Here is a 20,220-nt window from a genome sequence, read left to right as displayed (position 1 = left end):
CCAGAATCTCTGGGTGCCCCTTATCCCCAGCTGAGCAGGGCAGCAAGCCAGGGGACTGTCCCACTGTGTGTGTTTGTGCGTGCGCGTGCGCAGATCCACAAGGCCCTGTGTGTGTTTGTGTGCGTGCGCAGATCCACAGGGCCCTGTGTGTGTGCGTGCGTGTGTGCGCAGATCCACAGGGCCGTTCTGTGCGTGTGTGCGCAGATCCACAGGGCCGTGTGTGTGTGTGTGTTTGAAGATCCACAGGGCCCTGTGTGTGTGTGCAGACCTCAAACAGAGCAGTCTGGAGGCTATTCAGCAATCTCTCTCTCTCTCTCTCCCCCTGTGTTTGTAAGCTTGTTGTGGATCATATCGGATAATGTGCGGCTTTAACGAGCTGATCTCGTTAGTGCTGCACAAAGCCTCTTTACCCGCCAGCGATCGGAGGAATCGGCTCAGTGTGTGCAGGAGGGGTGGGGCGGTCCGGCTGCGCACGCTGGGTTTGGACCTGCGGCCCAGTGGGACGCAGCTGTCAGCTCTGCTCTGTGGACGGTGCCCCCTGGCGCGCTGGGGGAGGCCCTGACCTTCGACCCCGGGCGATGAGTGCCACGAGGGCGCTGGTCTCTGTCCCTCTGTGCCGATCCGCTCCGGGTCTCCCTGCCTCGTCCCCGGGCCCCTGCTGGTCCAACTCTTCCCCTCCCCCTGCAGAGGCGCCATGACATTCCCCCAGCCTGACTCACCCCCCCCCCCCCCAGACTGATTGAATCCAGATGTTGGGAGCGTCCCCTCCCCCAGCCCTCCGTCCCGCCCTGCTGGCCTCTTTCCCTTCCCCACCACTCCGCTGCGCCGTCTCTCTCGCCAGCGTCCCACACTGGGGCGGCCTGTGTTCAGGTGTGATCGGTGTCTCTCTCACTGGGGCGGCCTGTGTTCAGGTGTGATCGGTGTCTCTCTCACTGGGGCGGCCTGTATTCAGGTGTGATCGGTGTCTCTCTCACTGGGGCGGCCTGTGTTCAGGTGTGATCCGGTGTCTCTCTCACTGGGGCGGCCTGTGTTCAGGTGTGATCCGGTGTCTCTCTCACTGGGGCGGCCTGTGTTCAGGTGTGATCGGTGTCTCTCTCACTGGGGCGGCCTGTATTCAGGTGTGATCGGTGTCTCTCTCACTGGGGCGGCCTGTGTTCAGGTGTGATCGGTGTCTCTCTCACTGGGGCGGCCTGTGTTCAGGTGTGATCCGGTGTCTCTCTCACTGGGGCGGCCTGTGTTCAGGTGTGATCGGTGTCTCTCTCACTGGGGCGGCCTGTGTTCAGGTGTGATCGGTGTCTCTCTCACTGGGGCGGCCTGTATTCAGGTGTGATCCGGTGTCTCTCTCACTGGGGCGGCCTGTGTTCAGGTGTGACCGGTGTCTCTCTCACTGGGGCGGCCTGTGTTCAGGTGTGATCCGGTGTCTGTGTTTGGCTGTGACCCAGTGTCTCGGACTGGCTGTAATCGAGCGTGTCTGCGATAATCAGCGCTAACGAGCTCAGTGTGAGTTAATTAGTGGGCTTTGTGTTGGGAGGATGGGGATAATGGGGAAGCGGGGGGGCAGCGGAGTGATGAGATTAAACGGACCCGGCGCTGGCGCGGACTCTGGCATGACCGCAGGCAGAGCTCTGCCAGTCCTGGGGGGTGTCGCGGGGCTGTCCATCCCTCTCCCTGCTCGCGGCTGACCTCTGACCCCAGGCTGTCTCAACTTGATCTCGGTGTCTCCTGTCCACAGGACAGTAAGGCATCCCTCTGACCTCTGACCCCAGGCTGTCTCAACTTGATCTCGGTGTCTCCTGTCCACAGGACAGTAAGGCATCCCTCTGACCTCTGACCCCAGACTCTCCAGTGATAGGGCAGAGTCAGCCCTCTGACCTCTGACCGCTGACCCCAGGCTCTCCAGTGATAGAGCAGAGTCAGCCCTCTGACCTCTGACTGCTGACCCCAGACTCTCCAGTGATACAGCGGTCAGCCCTCTGACCTCTGACCCCACGCTTTCCAGTGATACAGCAGTCAGCCCTCTGACCTCTGACCCCAGGCTTTCCAGTGATATAGCAGTCAGCCCTCTGACCTCTTGCCTGTGATTACAGAATCTCCAGCTCTTGCGTTCACTCCCATGATCATTGCGTCCCTGCCACATGAGAATGAGCAGTGTGGTGCAGTTCACGGGCGAGTCTGTGGGAGGGTCGTCTTGAGAGCGCGCCGGGCTGGGGACGCCAGGTGGCCATCTTGGCTCCAAGGCAGTTCTCAGCTATGGGGGTCCTGAGAACCAAGATGGCTGCCGCCGGGGGCAGTTTCCTGCGCTGGCCCTGTTCCCGCTCCGAGGGAGAATTCCCTGGGGGAACGAGGCGCGTGGTGGAAACCCGTCCCCGATGAGGCAGGAAGTCCTTGAACAAAGAGGGGCCTGTGTCCGAGCTGAGCCGGCCTGTCCCTGTGCCTGCTCCTGGGGCCGGCGCTGCCCCTGCCCTGGACGCGCTCGGAGTGAGCTCACTCCTGCTTCCTTCCTGCCTTCCCAACGTCCCCCCGGCCTGCGTCTTCCCACCTCCTCCCGCTCCTCCCGTATGACTGCATCGCCATGGCGACCGCCTGGGCCCGCTGCTGATTGGCTGGGCAGCAACAGGAGGAACCAAAATAGAGATTCCCTCTGGGCAGAGAGGGGGGGCAGGGGGAGAGACTGGACTGTGGTGTACAGCAGGAGGAGTGTGTGGATTAACCCCTCTCTCTCTCAGTGCAGTGTCAGTGTACAGTAGTGTGCAGGAGGAGTGTGTGGATTAACCCCTCTCTCTCTCAGTGCAGTGTCAGTGTACAGTAGTGTGCAGGGGGAGTGTGTGTATTAACCCCTCTCTCTCAGTGCAGTGTCAGTGTACAGTAGTGTGCAGGAGGAGTGTGTGGATTAACCCCTCTCTCTCTCAGTGCAGTGTCAGTGTACAGTAGTGTGCAGGAGGAGTGTGTGTATTAACCCCTCTCTCTCTCTCAGTGCAGTGTCAGTGTACAGTAGTGTGCAGGAGGAGTGTGTGTATTAACCCCTCTCTCTCTCAGTGCAGTGTCAGTGTACAGTAGTGTGCAGGAGGAGTGTGTGTATTAACCCCTCTCTCTCTCTCAGTGCAGTGTCAGTGTACAGTAGTGTGCAGGAGGAGTGTGTGTATTAACCCCTTTCTCTCTCTCTCAGTGCAGTGTCAGTGTACAGTAGTGTGCAGGAGGAGTGTGTGTATTAACCCCCCTCTCTCTCAGTGCAGTGTCAGTGTACAGTAGTGTGCAGGAGGAGTGTGTGTATTAACCCCTCTCTCTCAGTGCAGTGTCAGTGTACAGTAGTGTGCAGGAGGAGTGTGTGTATTAACCCCTCTCTCTCTCAGTGTACAGTAGTGTGCAGGAGGAGTGTGTGTATTAACCCCTCTCCCTCTCTCAGTGCAGTGTCAGTGTACAGTAGTGTGCAGGAGGAGTGTGTGTATTAACCCCTCTCTCTCTCTCAGTGCAGTGTCAGTGTACAGTAGTGTGCAGGAGGAGTGTGTGTATTAACCCCCCTCTCTCTCAGTGCAGTGTCAGTGTACAGTAGTGTGCAGGAGGAGTGTGTGTATTAACCCCTCTCTCTCTCAGTGCAGTGTCAGTGTACAGTAGTGTGCAGGAGGAGTGTGTGTATAAACCCCTCTCTCTCTCAGTGCAGTGTCAGTGTACAGTATTAACCTTTCGGGAGTCGATAGTGTTTGAAGAGAGAGCGATAATCCCCTGGAACGAGATAGAGGGGTGTCTCTGGTGTCCTTGGAGCGGGAGAGAGTGTGTGTGTGTTGACTGTTTCACATTGCTCACTGCCACTCCCTCTTTCTTTCAGAGCAATGACCCCCTGACCTCGGGTTATCTTGCATACCAGCCCTTGCACAGCCAGGTAAGAAATCTCTTTCATTGGGTTGTTTGTATGAGTGTGCTGGGACTGACAGGGGGAGCAGTTCAAGGTGCTGAGGCAGGCGGACCCAGGGTGTCAGTGTGGGGCTCTGGGTGACTCTATCCTCTCTCCAGCTCCAGTGTCCAGTCTCTGTCTGTAACCCCACTGTCCCCCTGACACAGGACACAGAGGTGCAGACGTGTTGTTACAGACTGAGTGTCTGTTCAGGAGTGGTGATGATGATGATGAAGGGTGTCAGTGTGGGGCTCTGGGTGACTCTATACTCTCTCCAGCTCCAGTGTCCAGTCTCTGTCTGTAACCCCACTGTCACCCTGACACAGGACACAGAGGTGCAGACGTGTTGTTACAGACTGAGTGTCTGTTCAGGAGTGATGATGATGATGAAGGGTGTCAGTGTGGAGCTCTGGGTGACTATCCTCTCTCCAGCTCCAGTGTTCAGTCTCTGTCTGTAACCCCACTGTCCCCCTGACACAGGACACAGAGGTGCAGACGTGTTGTTACAGACTGAGTGTCTGTTCAGCTGCTCTACAGGAGTGATGATGATGGAGGCCATGTCTTTCTCTTGTCTTGCTGTGCCCCACTGAAGGAGTGGGGAAGTGCTGTTGGCTGTTTTGAGTGTCTCAGGAGAACTAGCTCCTGTTGGTTGCAGTAATGCACAGAGAACACATGAGGGGAGCAGTATGCAGCTCTGATTGTTCATGTCAATAGCTGTCTGAACATGGCTGATCTGTGCTCAGAAGCCGCCTACTGAAACTCCACCAGACAGGCACTGGGCTGGCCTGCAGGGGGCGCCCTGGCCTTGTGTCTTGTTCAGATCAGCTCTCTGTGCCCCGTGTGCTGCCTGCCTGTCTCTCTCTCTCTCTCTTTCTGTCCCATGTGCTGCCTGCCTGTATCTCTCTCTGCTCCGTGCGCTGCCTGCCTGTCTGTCTCTCTCTGCCCTGCGTGCTGCCTGTCTGTCAGGAGAGCTGTGGGTCGCCCCCCGCACCCTGGGGGCCCCTCCCTGCTCAGGAATGCCGCTCGGCTGCACTGGGGGTTCAGGAGCTGTGCTGGGTGAGCAGGCCTGGGCGAGTCTGCAGGGCCTGCGGGCACTGCAGCAGCACAGCTGTGTAGATTAAACCTGATCCACTCATCTGCATCCCCTCACTGCACAATCCCCTCTCCCCCTCACTGAGCCTGTCCTCTCTGGACAGCCAGGTCTGCCTGTGTCCAGTGTCTCTGGCCAGGCTGTGGTCACTGAGCCTGTCCTCTCTGGACAGCCAGGTCTGCCTGTGTCCAGTGTCTCTGGCCAGGCTGTGTCACTGAGCCTGTCCTCTCTGGACAGCCAGGTCTGCCTGTGTCCAGTGTCTCTGTCCAGGCTGTGGTCACTGAGCCTGTCCTCTCTGGACAGCCAGGTCTGCCTGTGTCCAGTGTCTCTGGCCAGGCTGTGGTCACTGAGCCTGTCCTCTCTGGACAGCCAGGTCTGCCTGTGTCCAGTGTCTCTGTCCAGGCTGTGGTCACTGAGCCTGTCCTCTCTGGACAGCCAGGTCTGCCTGTGTCCAGTTTCTCTGGCCAGGCTGTGGTCACTGAGCCTGTCCTCTCTGGACAGCTGGGTCTGCGTGTGTCCAGTGTCTCTGGCCAGGCTGTGGTCACTGAGCATGTCCTCTCTGGACAGCCAGGTCTGCCTGTGTCCAGTGTCTCTGGCCAGGCTGTGGTCACTGAGCATGTCCTCTCTGGACAGCCTGCTCACTGGTTCTCAGGGGTGACCGGGGCTGTAGTGCTCTCTGCTGCATGTTGGTCAGTGGTGTGTACCGGCCTCAGACGTCCTGCATGTGTTGTTAGGAGGTGTTTTCCTCTGCACATGAGGATGTTTTGCAGAACTCTGTGCAGGGCTTCTATGGGCTGAGTCAGATGAGCTGATAGTCAGTCCGAGGTTCTGTATGTGTAGCTGGTTGTGTGCTCCAGTGTGTTGCTGTTCAGTGTGAAGTGGTACCTGTTTGCCTGAGGTCTGGCTTTTTTCTGGAAAAACAGGACTCTGGTCTTGTCTGGTCTTGTGAGTGTGTGTCAGTGCAGTAGTGTGGCCTACTCCTCTATCAGTGTGTGTGTGTGTGTGTGTGTGTGTGTGTGTGTGTGTGTGTGTGTGTGTGTGTGTGTGTGTGTGTGTGTGTGTGTGTGTGTGTGTGTGTGTCAGTGCAGTAGTGTGGGCTACTCCTCTATCTGTGTGTGTGTGTCAGTCCAGTAGTGTGGCCTACTCCTCTATCAGTGTGTGTGTGTGTGTGTCAGTGCAGTAGTGTGGGCTACTCCTCTATCAGTGTGTGTGTGTGTGTCAGTGAAGTAGTGTGGGCTACTCCTCTATCAGTGTGTGTGTGTCAGTGCAGTAGTGTGGGCTACTCCTCTATCGGTGTGTGTGTGTGTGTATGAGAGTGTGTGTCAGTGCAGTAGTGTGGGCTACTCCTCTATCAGTGTGTGTGTGTGTATGAGAGTGTGTGTCAGTGCAGTAGTGTGGGCTACTCCTCTATCGGTGTGTGTGTGTGTGTGAGAGAGAGTGTGTGTCAGTGCAGTAGTGTGGCCTACTCCTCTATCAGTGTGTGTGTGTGTGTCAGTGCAGTAGTGTGGGCTGCCTCACCCCCTTGTTGAAGTGCAGCTGTTGCAATGACTTGGACAGTAGCTCCTTCTGAACCTACTGACACACACACACACGCACACACACAGTTGTCCCATCTGGGTTCTCCCATGTCCTGTGTTGGGTGTGATTTGCTCGGCACACACAGTGTCAAGTCGTTTGGGTGCCTTGTGCGTTGGAGGTGATGCCGTTTGTGCTCTGAGGTCCTGGGATTTGCGTGTCCTGTCTTGTCTTTGTCGTGGACACAAATGGTCAAGCCGACTCGCGGGTCAGTAGACCGTGCCACGCTCCGTCCGCACCAGCGGGCTGCGCCGGTGAGCCCGGGCTGGTCTTGGGGGCTGGCCCCACTCGGGAGGCGGGGGTGGGGTGGGTGTGGCTCAGCTCAACACACCCCGGCCTGGCAGCTGTGTCTCCAGAGAGAGGGAGAGAGGCCTGCAGAGAGACGGGGAGAGAGAGTGAGAGCACAGGGAGAGAGGGAGCCGTGCAGACAGTGAGAGCACAGGGAGAGAGTGAGACAGTGAGAGCACAGGGAGAGAGTGAGCCGTGCAGACAGTGAGAGCACAGGGAGAGAGTGAGACAGACAGAGCACAGGGAGAGAGTGAGCCTTTCAGACAGTGAGAGCACAGGGAGAGAGTGAGCCGTTCAGACAGTGAGAGCACAGGGAGAGAGTGAGACAGACAGAGCACAGGGAGAGAGTGAGACAGTGAGAGCACAGGGAGAGAGTGAGCCTTTCAGACAGTGAGAGCACAGGGAGAGAGTGAGCCGTTCAGACAGTGAGAGCACAGGGAGAGAGTGAGACAGACAGAGCACAGGGAGAGAGTGAGACAGACAGAGCACAGGGAGAGAGTGAGCCTTTCAGACAGTGAGAGCACAGGGAGAGAGTGAGCCGTTCAGACAGTGAGAGCACAGGGAGAGAGTGAGACAGTGAGAGCACAGGGAGAGAGTGAGCCGTTCAGATAGTGAGAGCACAGGGAGAGAGTGAGACAGACAGAGCACAGGGAGAGAGTGAGCCGTTCAGACAGTGAGAGCACAGGGAGAGAGTGAGCCGTGCAGACAGACAGAGCACAGGGAGAGAGTGAGACAGACAGAGCACAGGGAGAGAGTGAGACAGTGAGAGCACAGGGAGAGAGTGAGCCGTTCAGACAGTGAGAGCACAGGGAGAGAGTGAGACAGTGAGAGCACAGGGAGAGAGTGAGCCGTGCAGACAGACAGAGCACAGGGAGAGAGTCGGGGGTCCGGGAGGAGGGGGGCAGAGGCACATGGCTGGAGTCTGAGGAGCAGTCCACCCAGCCCAGCCGCAGGAGGGAGACAGGGGAAGCAGACCAGGGACAGGCATCTGCACGCCTGAGCAATCATGATGGGACTGTACCGCCTGGACCTCCCCAGCCTGCTGTCGGTGAGTGTGCTGCCCCTGCTGTCGCTCAGTTCGCCATCGTCTTGTATCGCTGTGGCCTGGACACTAGAGATCCACATGGACACCCTTCATCATCATCATCATCACTCCTGTAGAGCAGCTGAACAGACACTCAGTCTGTAACAACACGTCTGCACCTCTGTGTCAGGAGTGACTGAAGCAGCTGTGGTCTCCAGAGTTAATACGCCCTCAATCTCACACTGAGATGTAAGGACTTAGACAAAGGGTTAATTCACCCCCCCCCAGGAGCAGCAGCAGGTGCCCACAGCTGTTCTGGTCATTCAGAAAGAGGGGGTGGGGTGTCTGTGGCCAGAAGAGGAGCTGTGAAAGACAACCCCCCTCCCTGAGAGAGAGGGGTTCATACAGACACACTGACTGGACACTCCAGTACATTAACACTGCACTGAGAGAGAGGGGTTCATACAGACACTGCACTGTGTGTCAGTGTGCTGGACTCCACAGGGACTAGAAGAGTCTAGAGCCTGTGACTGGGCTGTGTCAGTGTGCTGGACTCCACAGGGACTAGAAGAGTCTAGAGCCTGTGACTGGGCTGTGTCAGTGTGCTGGACTCCACAGGGACTAGAAGAGTCTAGAGCCCTGTGACTGGGCTGTGTCAGTGTGCTGGACTCCACAGGAACTAGAAGAGTCTAGAGCCCTGTGACTGGGCTGTGTCAGTGTGCTGGACTCCACAGGGACTAGACGAGTCTAGAGCCCTGTGACTGGGCTGTGTCAGTGTACTGGACTCCACAGGGACTAGAAGAGTCTAGAGCCTGTGACTGGGCTGTGTCAGTGTGCTGGACTCCACAGGGACTAGAAGAGTCTAGAGCCCTGTGACTGGGCTGTGTCAGTGTGCTGGACTCCACAGGGACTAGAAGAGTCTAGAGCCCTGTGACTGGGCTGTGTCAGTGTGCTGGACTCCACAGGGACTAGAAGAGTCTAGAGCCCTGTGACTGGGCTGTGTCAGTGTGCTGGACTCCACAGGGACTAGAAGAGTCTAGAGCCTGTGACTGGGCTGTGTGCATCTCCTCTCTGAGAGAGGCCCAGGGGATGTTTTTCTGGCGGTCTGTCTTGTCAGCAGTTCTCCTGGAGATCGCTGGGCCACACCCAGCAACAGCAGGGCGGGAGAGACAGACTGACAAGACAGGTTTGGGTGTTTCTCTGCGGCTGTTGGATCTCAGCGTGCCCGGGTCTGGTCTGGTCTCGACTGCGCTGACAGGGCTGGGGTGCTGCGTGTTTCTAAACCGAATTCCTCTTCTAATGCTTTGGGTGTGTGCGGACAGAATTTGGGGAGCCTTCTGCTGGGATGCTTCTCAGGTGGTATTGAAGTGAAAACATGCAAACTATTAAATATTTGAGCGACAGGACTATCTGGAAAACAGAGACGTTTTGAGTTCGTTCTTGGGAAACCACACCGTCCCGGTTCAAAGCGTGTTAAAGGGGAGTATTAGCTTTTTAAAGCGTCCCGCTGCCTTTGTGTGCAGTGTTAGCGTGTCAAATTGCTTAAAGGAGCCGTCTCCTTTAAGAATTCCCTGGGCGTGTTCCTTGCAGACAAATCAGGTCCGTGGAAGAAGCAGGAAGGGCGGGAACAAAGCCTTATATGGGCAGGGAGGCGGGGAGAAGGGCCAGTGACGACGGCGAAGGGGGGCGTGTTTCCGAGTGAGTGACGGGCGGGGCGGGGCCTGCGGCCCGCACGGCACAGGGCCGGGAGCGGAGTTTCCGCCGGCGGACGGGCGAGGAAGACGGGCGGAGATGTAGGCTGGACAGACAGGTGGAGCCGGCAGGAGAGTTCCGTTGGGCCTGCAGTTTCCACGGGCACGGTGCGGACTCCCGAGAGTTAGCGCGCAGGTGGCGACCCCTGTCCGGCGGTTCATGGACGGACAGATGGTCTCGCAGGTAACTGGAACCCGCTGCTCCTGTTTCGCGAGCGTGCGCGTACCCGTGAAGGCAGCGTGCGGACAGTGGCCGGCGTGGTGGTCATTGGCCGGCCTGACCACAGAAGGTTGTGGGCAGGATCTGGTCTGGTGGTCAGTCTGATGAAAGGAGAGAGTGGACAGGGTCTGGTCTGGTCAGTCTGATGAGAGAGTGGACAGAGTCTGGTCTGGTCAGTCTGATGAGAGAGTGGACAGGGTCTGGTCTGGTCAGTCTGATGAAAGGAGAGAGTGGACAGAGTCTGGTCTGGTGGTCAGTCTGATGAAAGGAGAGAGTGGACAGGGTCTGGTCTGGTGGTCAGTGCTCTTGTCTGGCGTGACAGTTCTGGCTGGCCGAGTGTCCAGTCTGTGTGGTGTGGGTCCGGTGCCCCAGTGGCTGAGGGCCGGGGAGTGGTGTGTGTGGGAGGCTGGCAGCTCGCGCCCGGGACCGGCAGCTCCTGTGGGTGACTCACGCCCAGAGACGACAGGCAGCCTGTACGTGTGTGAGTCAGTGTGTGAGTGAGTCAGGGAGCCGGTCTGGCCATCCATAATACATGGGCTCCTTCTCAATATTTCATGGGCTCAGCAGACAGTGTCACGGTGATACCCCGAACCCCCGAGCACAGAGCGAGTCCCACGGTGTCCCACTGTGTCCCACTCGCAGACACGTCAGGGAATTTAATACTCAACCCTTGAGGGCAGTGTCAGTGTACAGTAGTGTGCAGGAGGAGTGTGTGTATTAACCCCTCTCTCTCTCAGTGCAGTGTCAGTGTACAGGAGTGTGCAGGAGGAGTGTGTGTATTAACCCCTCTCTCTCTCTCAGTGCAGTGTCAGTGTACAGTAGTGTGCAGGAGGAGTGTGTGTATTAACCCCTCTCTCTCTCAGTGCAGTGTCAGTGTACAGTAGTGTGCAGGAGGAGTGTGTGTATTAACCCCTCTCTCTCTCTCAGTGCAGTGTCAGTGTACAGGAGTGTGCAGGAGGAGTGTGTGTATTAACCCCTCTCTCTCTCTCAGTGCAGTGTCAGTGTACAGTAGTGTGCAGGAGGAGTGTGTGTATTAACCCCTCTCTCTCTCAGTGCAGTGTCAGTGTACAGTAGTGTGCAGGAGGAGTGTGTGTATTAACCCCTCTCTCTCTCAGTGCAGTGTCAGTGTACAGTAGTGTGCAGGAGGAGTGTGTGTATTAACCCCTCTCTCTCTCAGTGCAGTGTCAGTGTACAGTAGTGTGCAGGAGGAGTGTGTGTATTAACCCCTCTCTCTCTCTCAGTGCAGTGTCAGTGTACAGCAGTGTGCAGGAGGAGTGTGTGTATTAACCCCTCTCTCTCAGTGCAGTGTCAGTGTACAGTAGTGTGCAGGAGGAGTGTGTGTATTAACCCCTCTCTCTCTCAGTGCAGTGTCAGTATACAGTAGTGTGCAGGAGGAGTGTGTGTATTAACCCCTCTCTCTCTCTCAGTGCAGTGTCAGTGTACAGTAGTGTGCAGGAGGAGTGTGTGTATTAACCCCTCTCTCTCTCAGTGCAGTGTCAGTGTACAGTAGTGTGCAGGAGGAGTGTGTGTATTAACCCCTCTCTCTCTCAGTGCAGTGTCAGTGTACAGTAGTGTACAGGAGGAGTGTGTGTATTAACCCCTCTCTCTCTCTCAGTGCAGTGTCAGTGTACAGGAGTGTGCAGGAGGAGTGTGTGTATTAACCCCTCTCTCTCTTTCAGTGCAGTGTCAGTGTACAGTAGTGTGCAGGAGGAGTGTGTGTATTAACCCCTCTCTCTCTCAGTGCAGTGTCAGTGTACAGTAGTGTGCAGGAGGAGTGTGTGTATTAACCCCTCTCTCTCTCTCAGTGCAGTGTCAGTGTACAGTAGTGTGCAGGAGGAGTGTGTGTATTAACCCCTCTCTCTCTCAGTGCAGTGTCAGTGTTCAGTAGTGTGCAGGAGGAGTGTGTGTATTAACCCCTCTCTCTCTCAGTGCAGTGTCAGTGTACAGTAGTGTGCAGGAGGAGTGTGTGTATTAACCCCTCTCTCTCTCAGTGCAGTGTCAGTGTTCAGTAGTGTGCAGGAGGAGTGTGTGTATTAACCCCTCTCTCTTGCTCTGCAGGGAGCTCAGGACTCAGCAGGGGGTTCAGAGGGCCTGGTGCCCCCTCCTTTCCCCTCATTTCCTCCACCACCACCCCCCCAGAACGGGCTGAGCTCGGAGTTTGGGGCACCACAGGGTGGGATGGGGCTGTACAGCAGTGGGGGTCCAGGAGGGCCCACAGACCAGGGACCAGGAACCAGCAGCACAGGTGCTGCTAATAACACAGCAAACTCAGCAGTGAGTATCAGACTCTGTTACTCTGCTAATTCCGTCAATATGATCGTTCAGTAACCTCTTTCTCTTACCATTGTGTGCAGTAGGTGTGTGTATTAACCCCTCTCTCTCTCAGTGCAGTGTCAGTGTACAGTAGTGTGCAGGAGGAGTGTGTGTATTAACCCCTCTCTCTCTCTCAGTGCAGTGTCAGTGTACAGTAGTGTGCAGGAGGAGTGTGTGTATTAACCCCTCTCTCTCAGTGCAGTGTCAGTGTACAGTAGTGTGCAGGAGGAGTGTGTGTATTAACCCCTCTCTCTCTCTCAGTGCAGTGTCAGTGTACAGTAGTGTGCAGGAGGAGTGTGTGTATTAACCCCCCTCTCTCTCAGTGCAGTGTCAGTGTACAGTAGTGTGCAGGAGGAGTGTGTGTATTAACCCCTCTCTCTCTCAGTGCAGTGTCAGTGTACAGTAGTGTGCAGGAGGAGTGTGTGTATTAACCCCTCTCTCTCTCAGTGCAGTGTCAGTGTACAGTAGTGTGCAGGAGGAGTGTGTGTATTAACCCCTCTCTCTCTCAGTGCAGTGTCAGTGTACAGTAGTGTGCAGGAGGAGTGTGTGTATTAACCCCTCTCTCTCAGTACAGCGTCAGTGTACAGTAGTGTGCAGGAGGAGTGTGTGTATTAACCCCTCTCTCTCTCAGTGCAGTGTCAGTGTACAGTAGTGTGCAGGAGGAGTGTGTGTATTAACCCCTCTCTCTCTCTCAGTGCAGTGTCAGTGTACAGGAGTGTGTGTATTAACCCCCCTCTCTCTCAGCAGACTGATGGTGTGGCTCAGACAGATGGACAGTGTGTCCAGTCTCAGTCTGTGGGGGGCGAGTCCCAGGAATCCAAGATGACCCCTAAAAGGCTGCACGTCTCCAACATCCCTTTCCGTTTCCGGGACCCGGATCTCCGCCAGATGTTTGGGGTGAGAGAGCAGTGAGGGAGGGGTCAGTGTTTGGGGGGTGCTGTTTTGGGGTTTTGGGGTGCGGCTGTGCCTGACCGTCCCGCTGCTTCTATTTCTCAGCAATTCGGGAAGATCCTGGATGTGGAGATCATCTTCAACGAGCGAGGCTCAAAGGTAGGAGGGCTGCCCGTGGCCCCTCCCTCGCGCCAGCTGCTGAGCGGTTCGGACCGGCACCAGTGCCTGGACCACAGCAGCAGGAGGGGCGGCAGTACTGGCTGGGGGTGCTGGGGTGACCCCTTGGGAGGCGGACGCCAGTCTTCACCGTGGCACTGCTGCAGGATCTGTCCTGGGTTCAGGAGAGGTGCATGCTGGGAGTGTTCTCTGAGCTCCCAGCAGAACCCCTCCTGTCCCAGTCAGGGCTGGGGTTCAGGAGAGGTGCATTCTGGGAGGGTTTTCTCACCCCGTGCTGGTCCTGTCCCGGTCAGGGCTGGGGTTCAGGAGAGGTGCATTCTGGGAGGGTTTTCTCACCCCGTGCTGGTCCTGTCGCGGTCAGGGCTGGGGTTCAGGAGAGGTGCATTCTGGGAGGGTTTTCTCACCCCGTGCTGGTCCTGTCCCGGTCAGGGCTAGGGTTCAGGAGAGGTGCATGCTGGGAGGGTTCTCACCCCGTGCTGGTCCTGTCGCGGTCAGGGCTGGGGTTCAGGAGAGGTGCATGCTGGGAGGGTTCTCACCCCGTGCTGGTCCTGTCGCGGTCAGGGCTGGGGTTAAGGAGAGGTGCATGCTGGGAGGGTTCTCACCCCGTGCTGGTCCTGTCGCGGTCAGGGCTGGGGTTCAGGAGAGGTGCATGCTGGGAGGGTTCTCACCCCGTGCTGGTCCTGTCGCGGTCAGGGCTGGGGTGTCTCTGGGGGGCGGGGGGTTTGTGAGTTTGAAGTAACGCACAGTCTTCTCTGTCCTGTTGTGCAGGGCTCGGCGGGATGTGAGTATTGGGGGGGTCACTCGGGGTCATTGTGGCTTGGCATGTTGCTCTTTCAATCAGATTAACCCATTGACCTCTTCATAGTTAATTATCTCAAGCAGTGCTTTTGGTTCTGATTTGTTCTGAATTCAAGAATTTATTTTATTTTTAATGTTGTGCATGTTGTTCTCTCCACTCCCTCTCCCTACGTCCCTCCCCCAATACTCTCCTCCCTCCCTCAATACTCTCCAAATACTCTAATACTCTCCTGTTCCTCCCTCAATACTCTACAAATACTCTGCTAATACTCTCCTGTCCCTCCCTTAATACTCTCCAAATACTCTGCTAATACTCTCCTCCCTTCCTCAATGCTCTCCAAATACTCTGCTAATACCCCCCCTCAATATTCTCTCAATACTCTGCTAATACTCTCCTCCCTGCCCACCTCAATACCCTCTCAATACTCTGCTAATACTCTCCTCTCCCTCTCTCAATGCTCTCCAAATACTCTGATAATGCTCTCCACCCTCCCTCTCTCAATACTCTCCAAATACCCTGCTAATACTCTCCTCCCTCTTTCTCAATACTCTCCAAATATTCTGCTACTACTCTACTCCCTACCCCCCTCAATATTCTCCAAATACTCTGCTAATACTCTCCTCCCTTCCTTAATGCTCTCCAAATACTCTAATACTCTCCTCTCCCTCCCTGAATGCTCTCCGTCTATATTCCTAATATTCCCCTCCCTCCCTCTCTCAATACTCTTCATCCCTCCCTCCCCCCCCCCCTCTCTCGATACTCCACTCCTCCCCTCTCCGGTTGGGGCATGCAGGGGTTCGGGTTTGTGACGTTTGAGTCGAGCGCTGACGCCGAGAAAGCGAGGGAGCGCTTACACGGAACGCTGGTGGAGGGACGCAAAATTGAGGTGCATGTCTCCCCTGTCTGTCCACTGTGACTGTCCAGTCCTGTAGCGCATGAGTGCACACGAGTCCTGCATGGGTTTACAACACGCACACGCACACGCACGAGTACTGCATGGGTTTCCTACACATGCACATACACACGCACACGCACGAGTACTGCATGGGTTTCCTACACATGCACATACACACGCACACACACGAGTACTGCATGGGTTTCCTACACATGCACACGCACACACGAGTCCTGCATGGGTTTACAGGACACACACACACACACACACACACACACACACACACACACACACACACGAGTCCTGCATGGGTTTACAGGACACGCACACATTCTCGTGACTGAGCTGCTGTAGCCCTGCATGTGTGTCTTGCACTCCAGAGATGGTTGCACACACGACAGTGTTCTGGTCCCCCATGTCTGTCCGGCTGCTGGGCTGTGAAGATGCACGAGTTGACCTCAGTCTTGCCCAGTCAGCACTCCGGCGAGAGTCCAGTGTGGATTCCTGTGTGATTCCGGACTGCATGGGTCAGCCGTGCCCCTCCCTGCCTGCGAGCTGTGACTGAAGGGCCCGTTTGTCTACATGCTGCCGACTGCTTCTCGAACCGTGACGCCCGTTGTCCTCGCAGACAGTGCAGGGCGGTCTGATCCGTCTCCAGGTCTTCCTGCGCCCCGCCCTGACGCAGCAGAGGAGCCTCAGGGCAACTCCTCCAGCCCCTGCTGTCGCTGCTGTCCTGGGGCCGCAGCCGGGTCAGACCTGGAGCGGATCGGCCTGCCATGCGCTGGGAGCCTCCGGTTCTGCCCCTGCAGTCCTGCATGGCTCCGGTCTGCTGCATGGCTGTGCCTGGTTCTGTTCTGCATGGTCCGGCCCGCCTGCCCTCGGGTCTCGCCGTTGGGGGGCGCGTGGTGCAGTCCGCGCGCGCTGTGGGGTCACGGGCCTGGGTCCTGTCCAGGCGGCGCCGGGCTGGTCCGGTCCGGTGACCTCGCTGCACGAGTGCGCGGCGCCGTCCCCTGCTCCGGGGCTGTTACCATGGGAACGAGAGAGAGAGACGGACACGGTGCACAGCCCACCTCTCCTGACCGCTCTGTCTGGGGTCCCCCGACTGCACCCCTCTTCCCCGCCCCAGCCCCCCCCTCTCTCAAGTCCCACGCCTTCTCTCACAGCACGGCAACTCTTATCAGCACCAGACAGGTCTGCTATTGCTTTATTGCTTCTGTCTCCCTGCCTGAGTGCCCCCTTCTGGCTGCGTGTGCCATCTTTCTCTGCCTCTGTCTGTCCGCCTGTCTGTCTCCTCCCCTCTTCTCCGTCTGCACCTGTGGGAGCTGTGTTGTTGGGGTTCCTGGTATCGGACATGTGCTGCCCTCCTGTCCGCTGCCTTTCCCTCTGTCCACTTGAGGCTCCTGTCCCTGGTGCTGCTGTGACCCCCTGCTTCCGTCAGGCACAGGTGTGGCTTGACTTTCTCAAAGGAACTGGGGTGTCCTCTCAGGAAAACGGGCACCCCTGTCCCTCATCCTCATGCCCCTTCAGAGAGACATAAAGGGCTGTTTTAATGGGACAGGTGCTGAGAGAACCCCAGGTGCCCCACATGCACTAGAAGAGTCTAGAGCCTGTGACTGGGCTGTGTCAGTGTGCTGGACTCCACAGGGACTAGAAGAGTCTAGAGCCCTGTGACTGGGCTGTGTCAGTGTGCTGGACTCCACAGGGACTAGAAGAGTCTAGAGCCTGTGACTGGGCTGTGTCAGTGTGCTGGACTCCACAGGGACTAGAAGAGTCTAGAGCCTGTGACTGGGCTGTGTCAGTGTGCTGGACTCCACAGGGACTAGAAGAGTCTAGAGCCTGTGACTGGGCTGTGTCAGTGTGCTGGACTCCACAGGGACTAGAAGAGTCTAGAGCCTGTGACTGGGCTGTGTCAGTGTCCCGGACTCCACAGGGACTAGAAGAGTCTAGAGCCTGTGACTGGGCTGTCTCAGTGTGCTGGACTCCACAGGGACTAGAAGAGTCTAGAGCCCTGTGACTGGGCTGTGTCAGTGTGCTGAACTCCACAGGGACTAGAAGAGTCTAGAGCCTGTGACTAGGCTGTGTCAGTATGCTGGACTCCACAGGGACTAGAAGAGTCTAGAGCCTGTGACTGGGCTGTGTCAGTGTGCTGGACTCCACAGGGACTAGAAGAGTCTAGAGCCTGTGACTGGGCTGTGTCAGTGTGCTGGACTCCACAGGGACTAGAAGAGTCTAGAGCCTGTGACTGGGCTGTGTCAGTGTGCTGGACTCCACAGGGACTAGAAGAGTCTAGAGCCCTGTGACTGAGCTGTGTCAGTGTGCTGGACTCCACAGGGACTAGAAGAGTCTAGAGCCTGTGACTGGGCTGTGTCAGTGTGCTGGACTCCACAGGGACTAGAAGAGTCTAGAGCCTGTGACTGGGCTGTGTCAGTGTACTGGACTCCACAGGGACTAGAAGAGTCTAGAGCCCTGTGACTGGGCTGTGTCAGTGTGTAGAAGAGCAGTGTTTAAGAGGAACAGAGGGAGAAATGGAGTTTGTCTCCCTCTTGTGGCCAAGATTGGCTCTGTGGGAGACTGGAATGCAGAGTCTGGTTAAACTTTTTAAAACAGAAATTGACCTCTGGTTCTCCATGATGCTTCAGTCACAGAAGCACGAGGAAGGAGCTGGATTTCTTTCACACACTCCTAAGGATGTCATAGGCAGTGCTGTCTCGGAGGCGCCTGGATCCTGTTCCTCTCAGAGCTGCAGCTCTGCGCTCAGACACAGGAGGCGCTGTTCCTGTCAGAACTGTGTCTCTACACTTCTGCGCTTGGCCACAGGGGGCGCTGTTAACATCATTGCTAAAGGCAGAGGAGGTGCTGTTCCTCTCAGAGCTGCGACTCTGCACTCAGCCACAGGGGGTGCTGTTCCTATCAGTTCCAGGAAGGAAGTTCTCTGTTCTTGTCTTTTTATTTGCTTTGAGTATTTATTTGCTCTTGTTTCTCCCCCCACCTACCCCCCACCCCACGCTCTGTTCAAGCGCACGGTGTTGTCCGTTTCCATGGTATCTGTGCGCTACGCCATTAGAAGAGGCGGTAAGTGGCAGGCCTGTGACATCGTCGCTGTCTGACCCCGTGCAGCGGGCGTGTCTTGAGTGTTGTGTTCAGGGCAGGAGAGCAGAAAGAGGCAGGGTGAGGGAGGGAGAGTGCCGTTAGACACTGAGCAAACGGATCAGCTTATGATCTGCAAGTACGCCCGGTACTGGTTCTGGTACTGTCCTGTGTCTGGGCTCTGTGACATAGTGGCACATAGAGTCCCTCCACACAGATTCCACTATGAACAGAGACTGCTGCAGTCATGAGACAGGCCAGCAGGGCAACTAGAGGGCAGGCCAGTCTATAATTATAGCCGGATGGTGCTGTAGTGTAACTTTTAAGCACTGGAGGGCGCTGTAGTCTCACTGAAGGATCTGACGTTCTGCTCCGTGTCCTGGCTGATATTCACGTCTCCGTCAGTAGACGGGTCGATCAGCTGACTTGATTTGTCCGGTGGTACTTTGATTTGAGTTTTTTCCCGTCCTGCGCCATCACTGATGCCTGCTGCTCTTCTTTCATGTCCGTCTCTCTGTATTAATATGGACGCAAGCTCCCAGTGCCCCGCAGGCTGACCACTCCGGGCCCGGCCCAGTGCAGGCGGGCTCAGGCTGCTGTGCCTGGGAGTCTGGTCTGTTTCCCTCACGTGCTCGTGCACAATCAGGGCTTTGACGGGCTGCTCCTGTCGGGACTCTAGTGGTGGGGCTGTGCTCGCACCCCGTCTCTCGGCCGAGTCTCTGTGTGCTCAGTCGGGGCGCCGGGGTGCTGCCCTGTGTCTGTGCCCCCCCCTGTCCTGCCTGCCCCCCTCCTCCCTCCTCCCTCCTCCCTCCCCTGGACTGCTGCTGATTGGCTGCTGCGCTGCATCAAGCTGCTTGCTGATTGGTTCTCTCTCTCTCTTGCTGGTCATGTGACGCACCTCTTTGGCTGTGTTTGACGATGGCACGTGTGTGCAGGAATGGTCGTGTAATGTACAGATGTACGGATCTGTAATTGATTGACTGGGTTGGATTTTTTTTCTGTTGTTTTTTTGGTGAAAACTGTCGACGTGTGGTTGTGTTTGGGGGGGGTGAGTGTTCAGGTTTGTCTTCCTTCTTCCTCTCGCCCATGTGCTCCCACACGCAGGCACGGAGAACGACAGACTCGCTGCGTTCTGGAATTTAGACCTCACTGGCCAGTGTCCACAGAGCTGTACAGAGCCGCTGCCCACAGCAGGCTAGCTACTGCCTCACGGTGCACCCTGGGAAATATTACTCAGGTGGTAAATAGTGAGCCCCACCAATCAGGTGTCCCGTTAAATGCTGTGCCCTGTACAAGAATGAGCTTCACCAGACTGGTCTGGGGCTCGTTGTCTGGACACGCACTTCGGAAGACAGCTGTTCCAGTAGTTGAGGTACACACAGACACGCACACACGCACTGTCAGTGCCACAGTCCAACTCTTCGCTGTTGCCCCTGGAGACCGACTGCAGCTGTGCGCCCACGATACAAAGACCCGCAGCTAGACTTTCTTACCAGATGTTTCTGTCACGATGGTGACTGTGTGCCAGGGCTGCGTGACCCCTGACCTCTGTCCTCTCTGTGCCCAGGTCAATAATGCCACTGCCAGGGTGATGACCAACAAGAAGCTCGTCAGCCCGTACGCCAACGGTGAGGGGCTCAGCTCGTTGCCCTACGGTACTGCCCTCACCTCCGCGCCCGCCTCTACCGCCACCAACACGCACAGTACTCTCACTCTTCATCACGCATAGTACTCTCACTCTTCATCACGCATAGTACTCTCACTCTTCATCACGCACAGTACTCTCACTCTTCATCACACACAGTACTCTCACTCTTCATCAGGCACAGTACTCTCACTCTTCATCAGGCACAGTACTCTCACTCTTCATCACGCACAGTACTCTCACTCTTCATCACTCGCCGATGTGCAAAGATACGCTCATTCTTCATCACTCTTCATCAGGCACAGAACTCTCACTCTTCATCACTCGCCCACATGCACAGATACGCTCACAGATTTACACTCTTGCTCTTCATTGCTCACTCACTAATGTGCACAGATCCTCACGCTGACACTGACACTCACACGTAAACTGAACCCTGACTTAAACTGTGAATGGGTGGTGTGTGTGTGTGTGTGTGTGGGGGAGTGTGTGTGTGTGTGTGGGGGAGCAGTAGGGGCTCTGGGCTGTGTGTGTGTGTGGGGGAGCAGTAGGGGCTCTGGGCTGTGTGTGTGTGGG

At 56.5% G+C, this 20,220-nt stretch overlaps 1 protein-coding gene across 4 annotated transcripts in view; it reads left to right on the top strand.

Moving 5' to 3' along the window:
- Positions 1–20,220, top strand: part of rbfox2 (RNA binding fox-1 homolog 2) — a 35,294-nt gene that overhangs the window by 2,840 nt on the left and 12,234 nt on the right. The window contains exons 2-7 of one of the 4 annotated variants that reach the window (XM_088607022.1): positions 3,824–3,877; positions 11,896–12,111; positions 12,895–13,047; positions 13,147–13,200; positions 14,811–14,903; positions 19,567–19,627. In XM_088607022.1, the coding sequence (XP_088463148.1) occupies positions 3,824–3,877; positions 11,896–12,111; positions 12,895–13,047; positions 13,147–13,200; positions 14,811–14,903; positions 19,567–19,627 (631 nt within the window). Of the gene's footprint in view, positions 1–3,823; positions 3,878–11,895; positions 12,112–12,894; positions 13,048–13,146; positions 13,201–14,810; positions 14,904–19,566; positions 19,655–20,220 lie in introns of all 4 variants that reach the window. The other 3 variants (XM_088607021.1, XM_088607020.1, XM_088607023.1) reach the window with 3 other exon arrangements.

Source organism: Lepisosteus platostomus, chromosome 14, assembly GCF_059453375.1.
Source record: "Lepisosteus platostomus isolate fLepPlt1 chromosome 14, fLepPlt1.hap1, whole genome shotgun sequence".
Lineage (NCBI taxonomy): Eukaryota > Metazoa > Chordata > Actinopteri > Semionotiformes > Lepisosteidae > Lepisosteus > Lepisosteus platostomus.
Note: the sequence above shows the minus strand (reverse complement) of the source record. Positions and strands in the feature narration are given on the sequence as shown.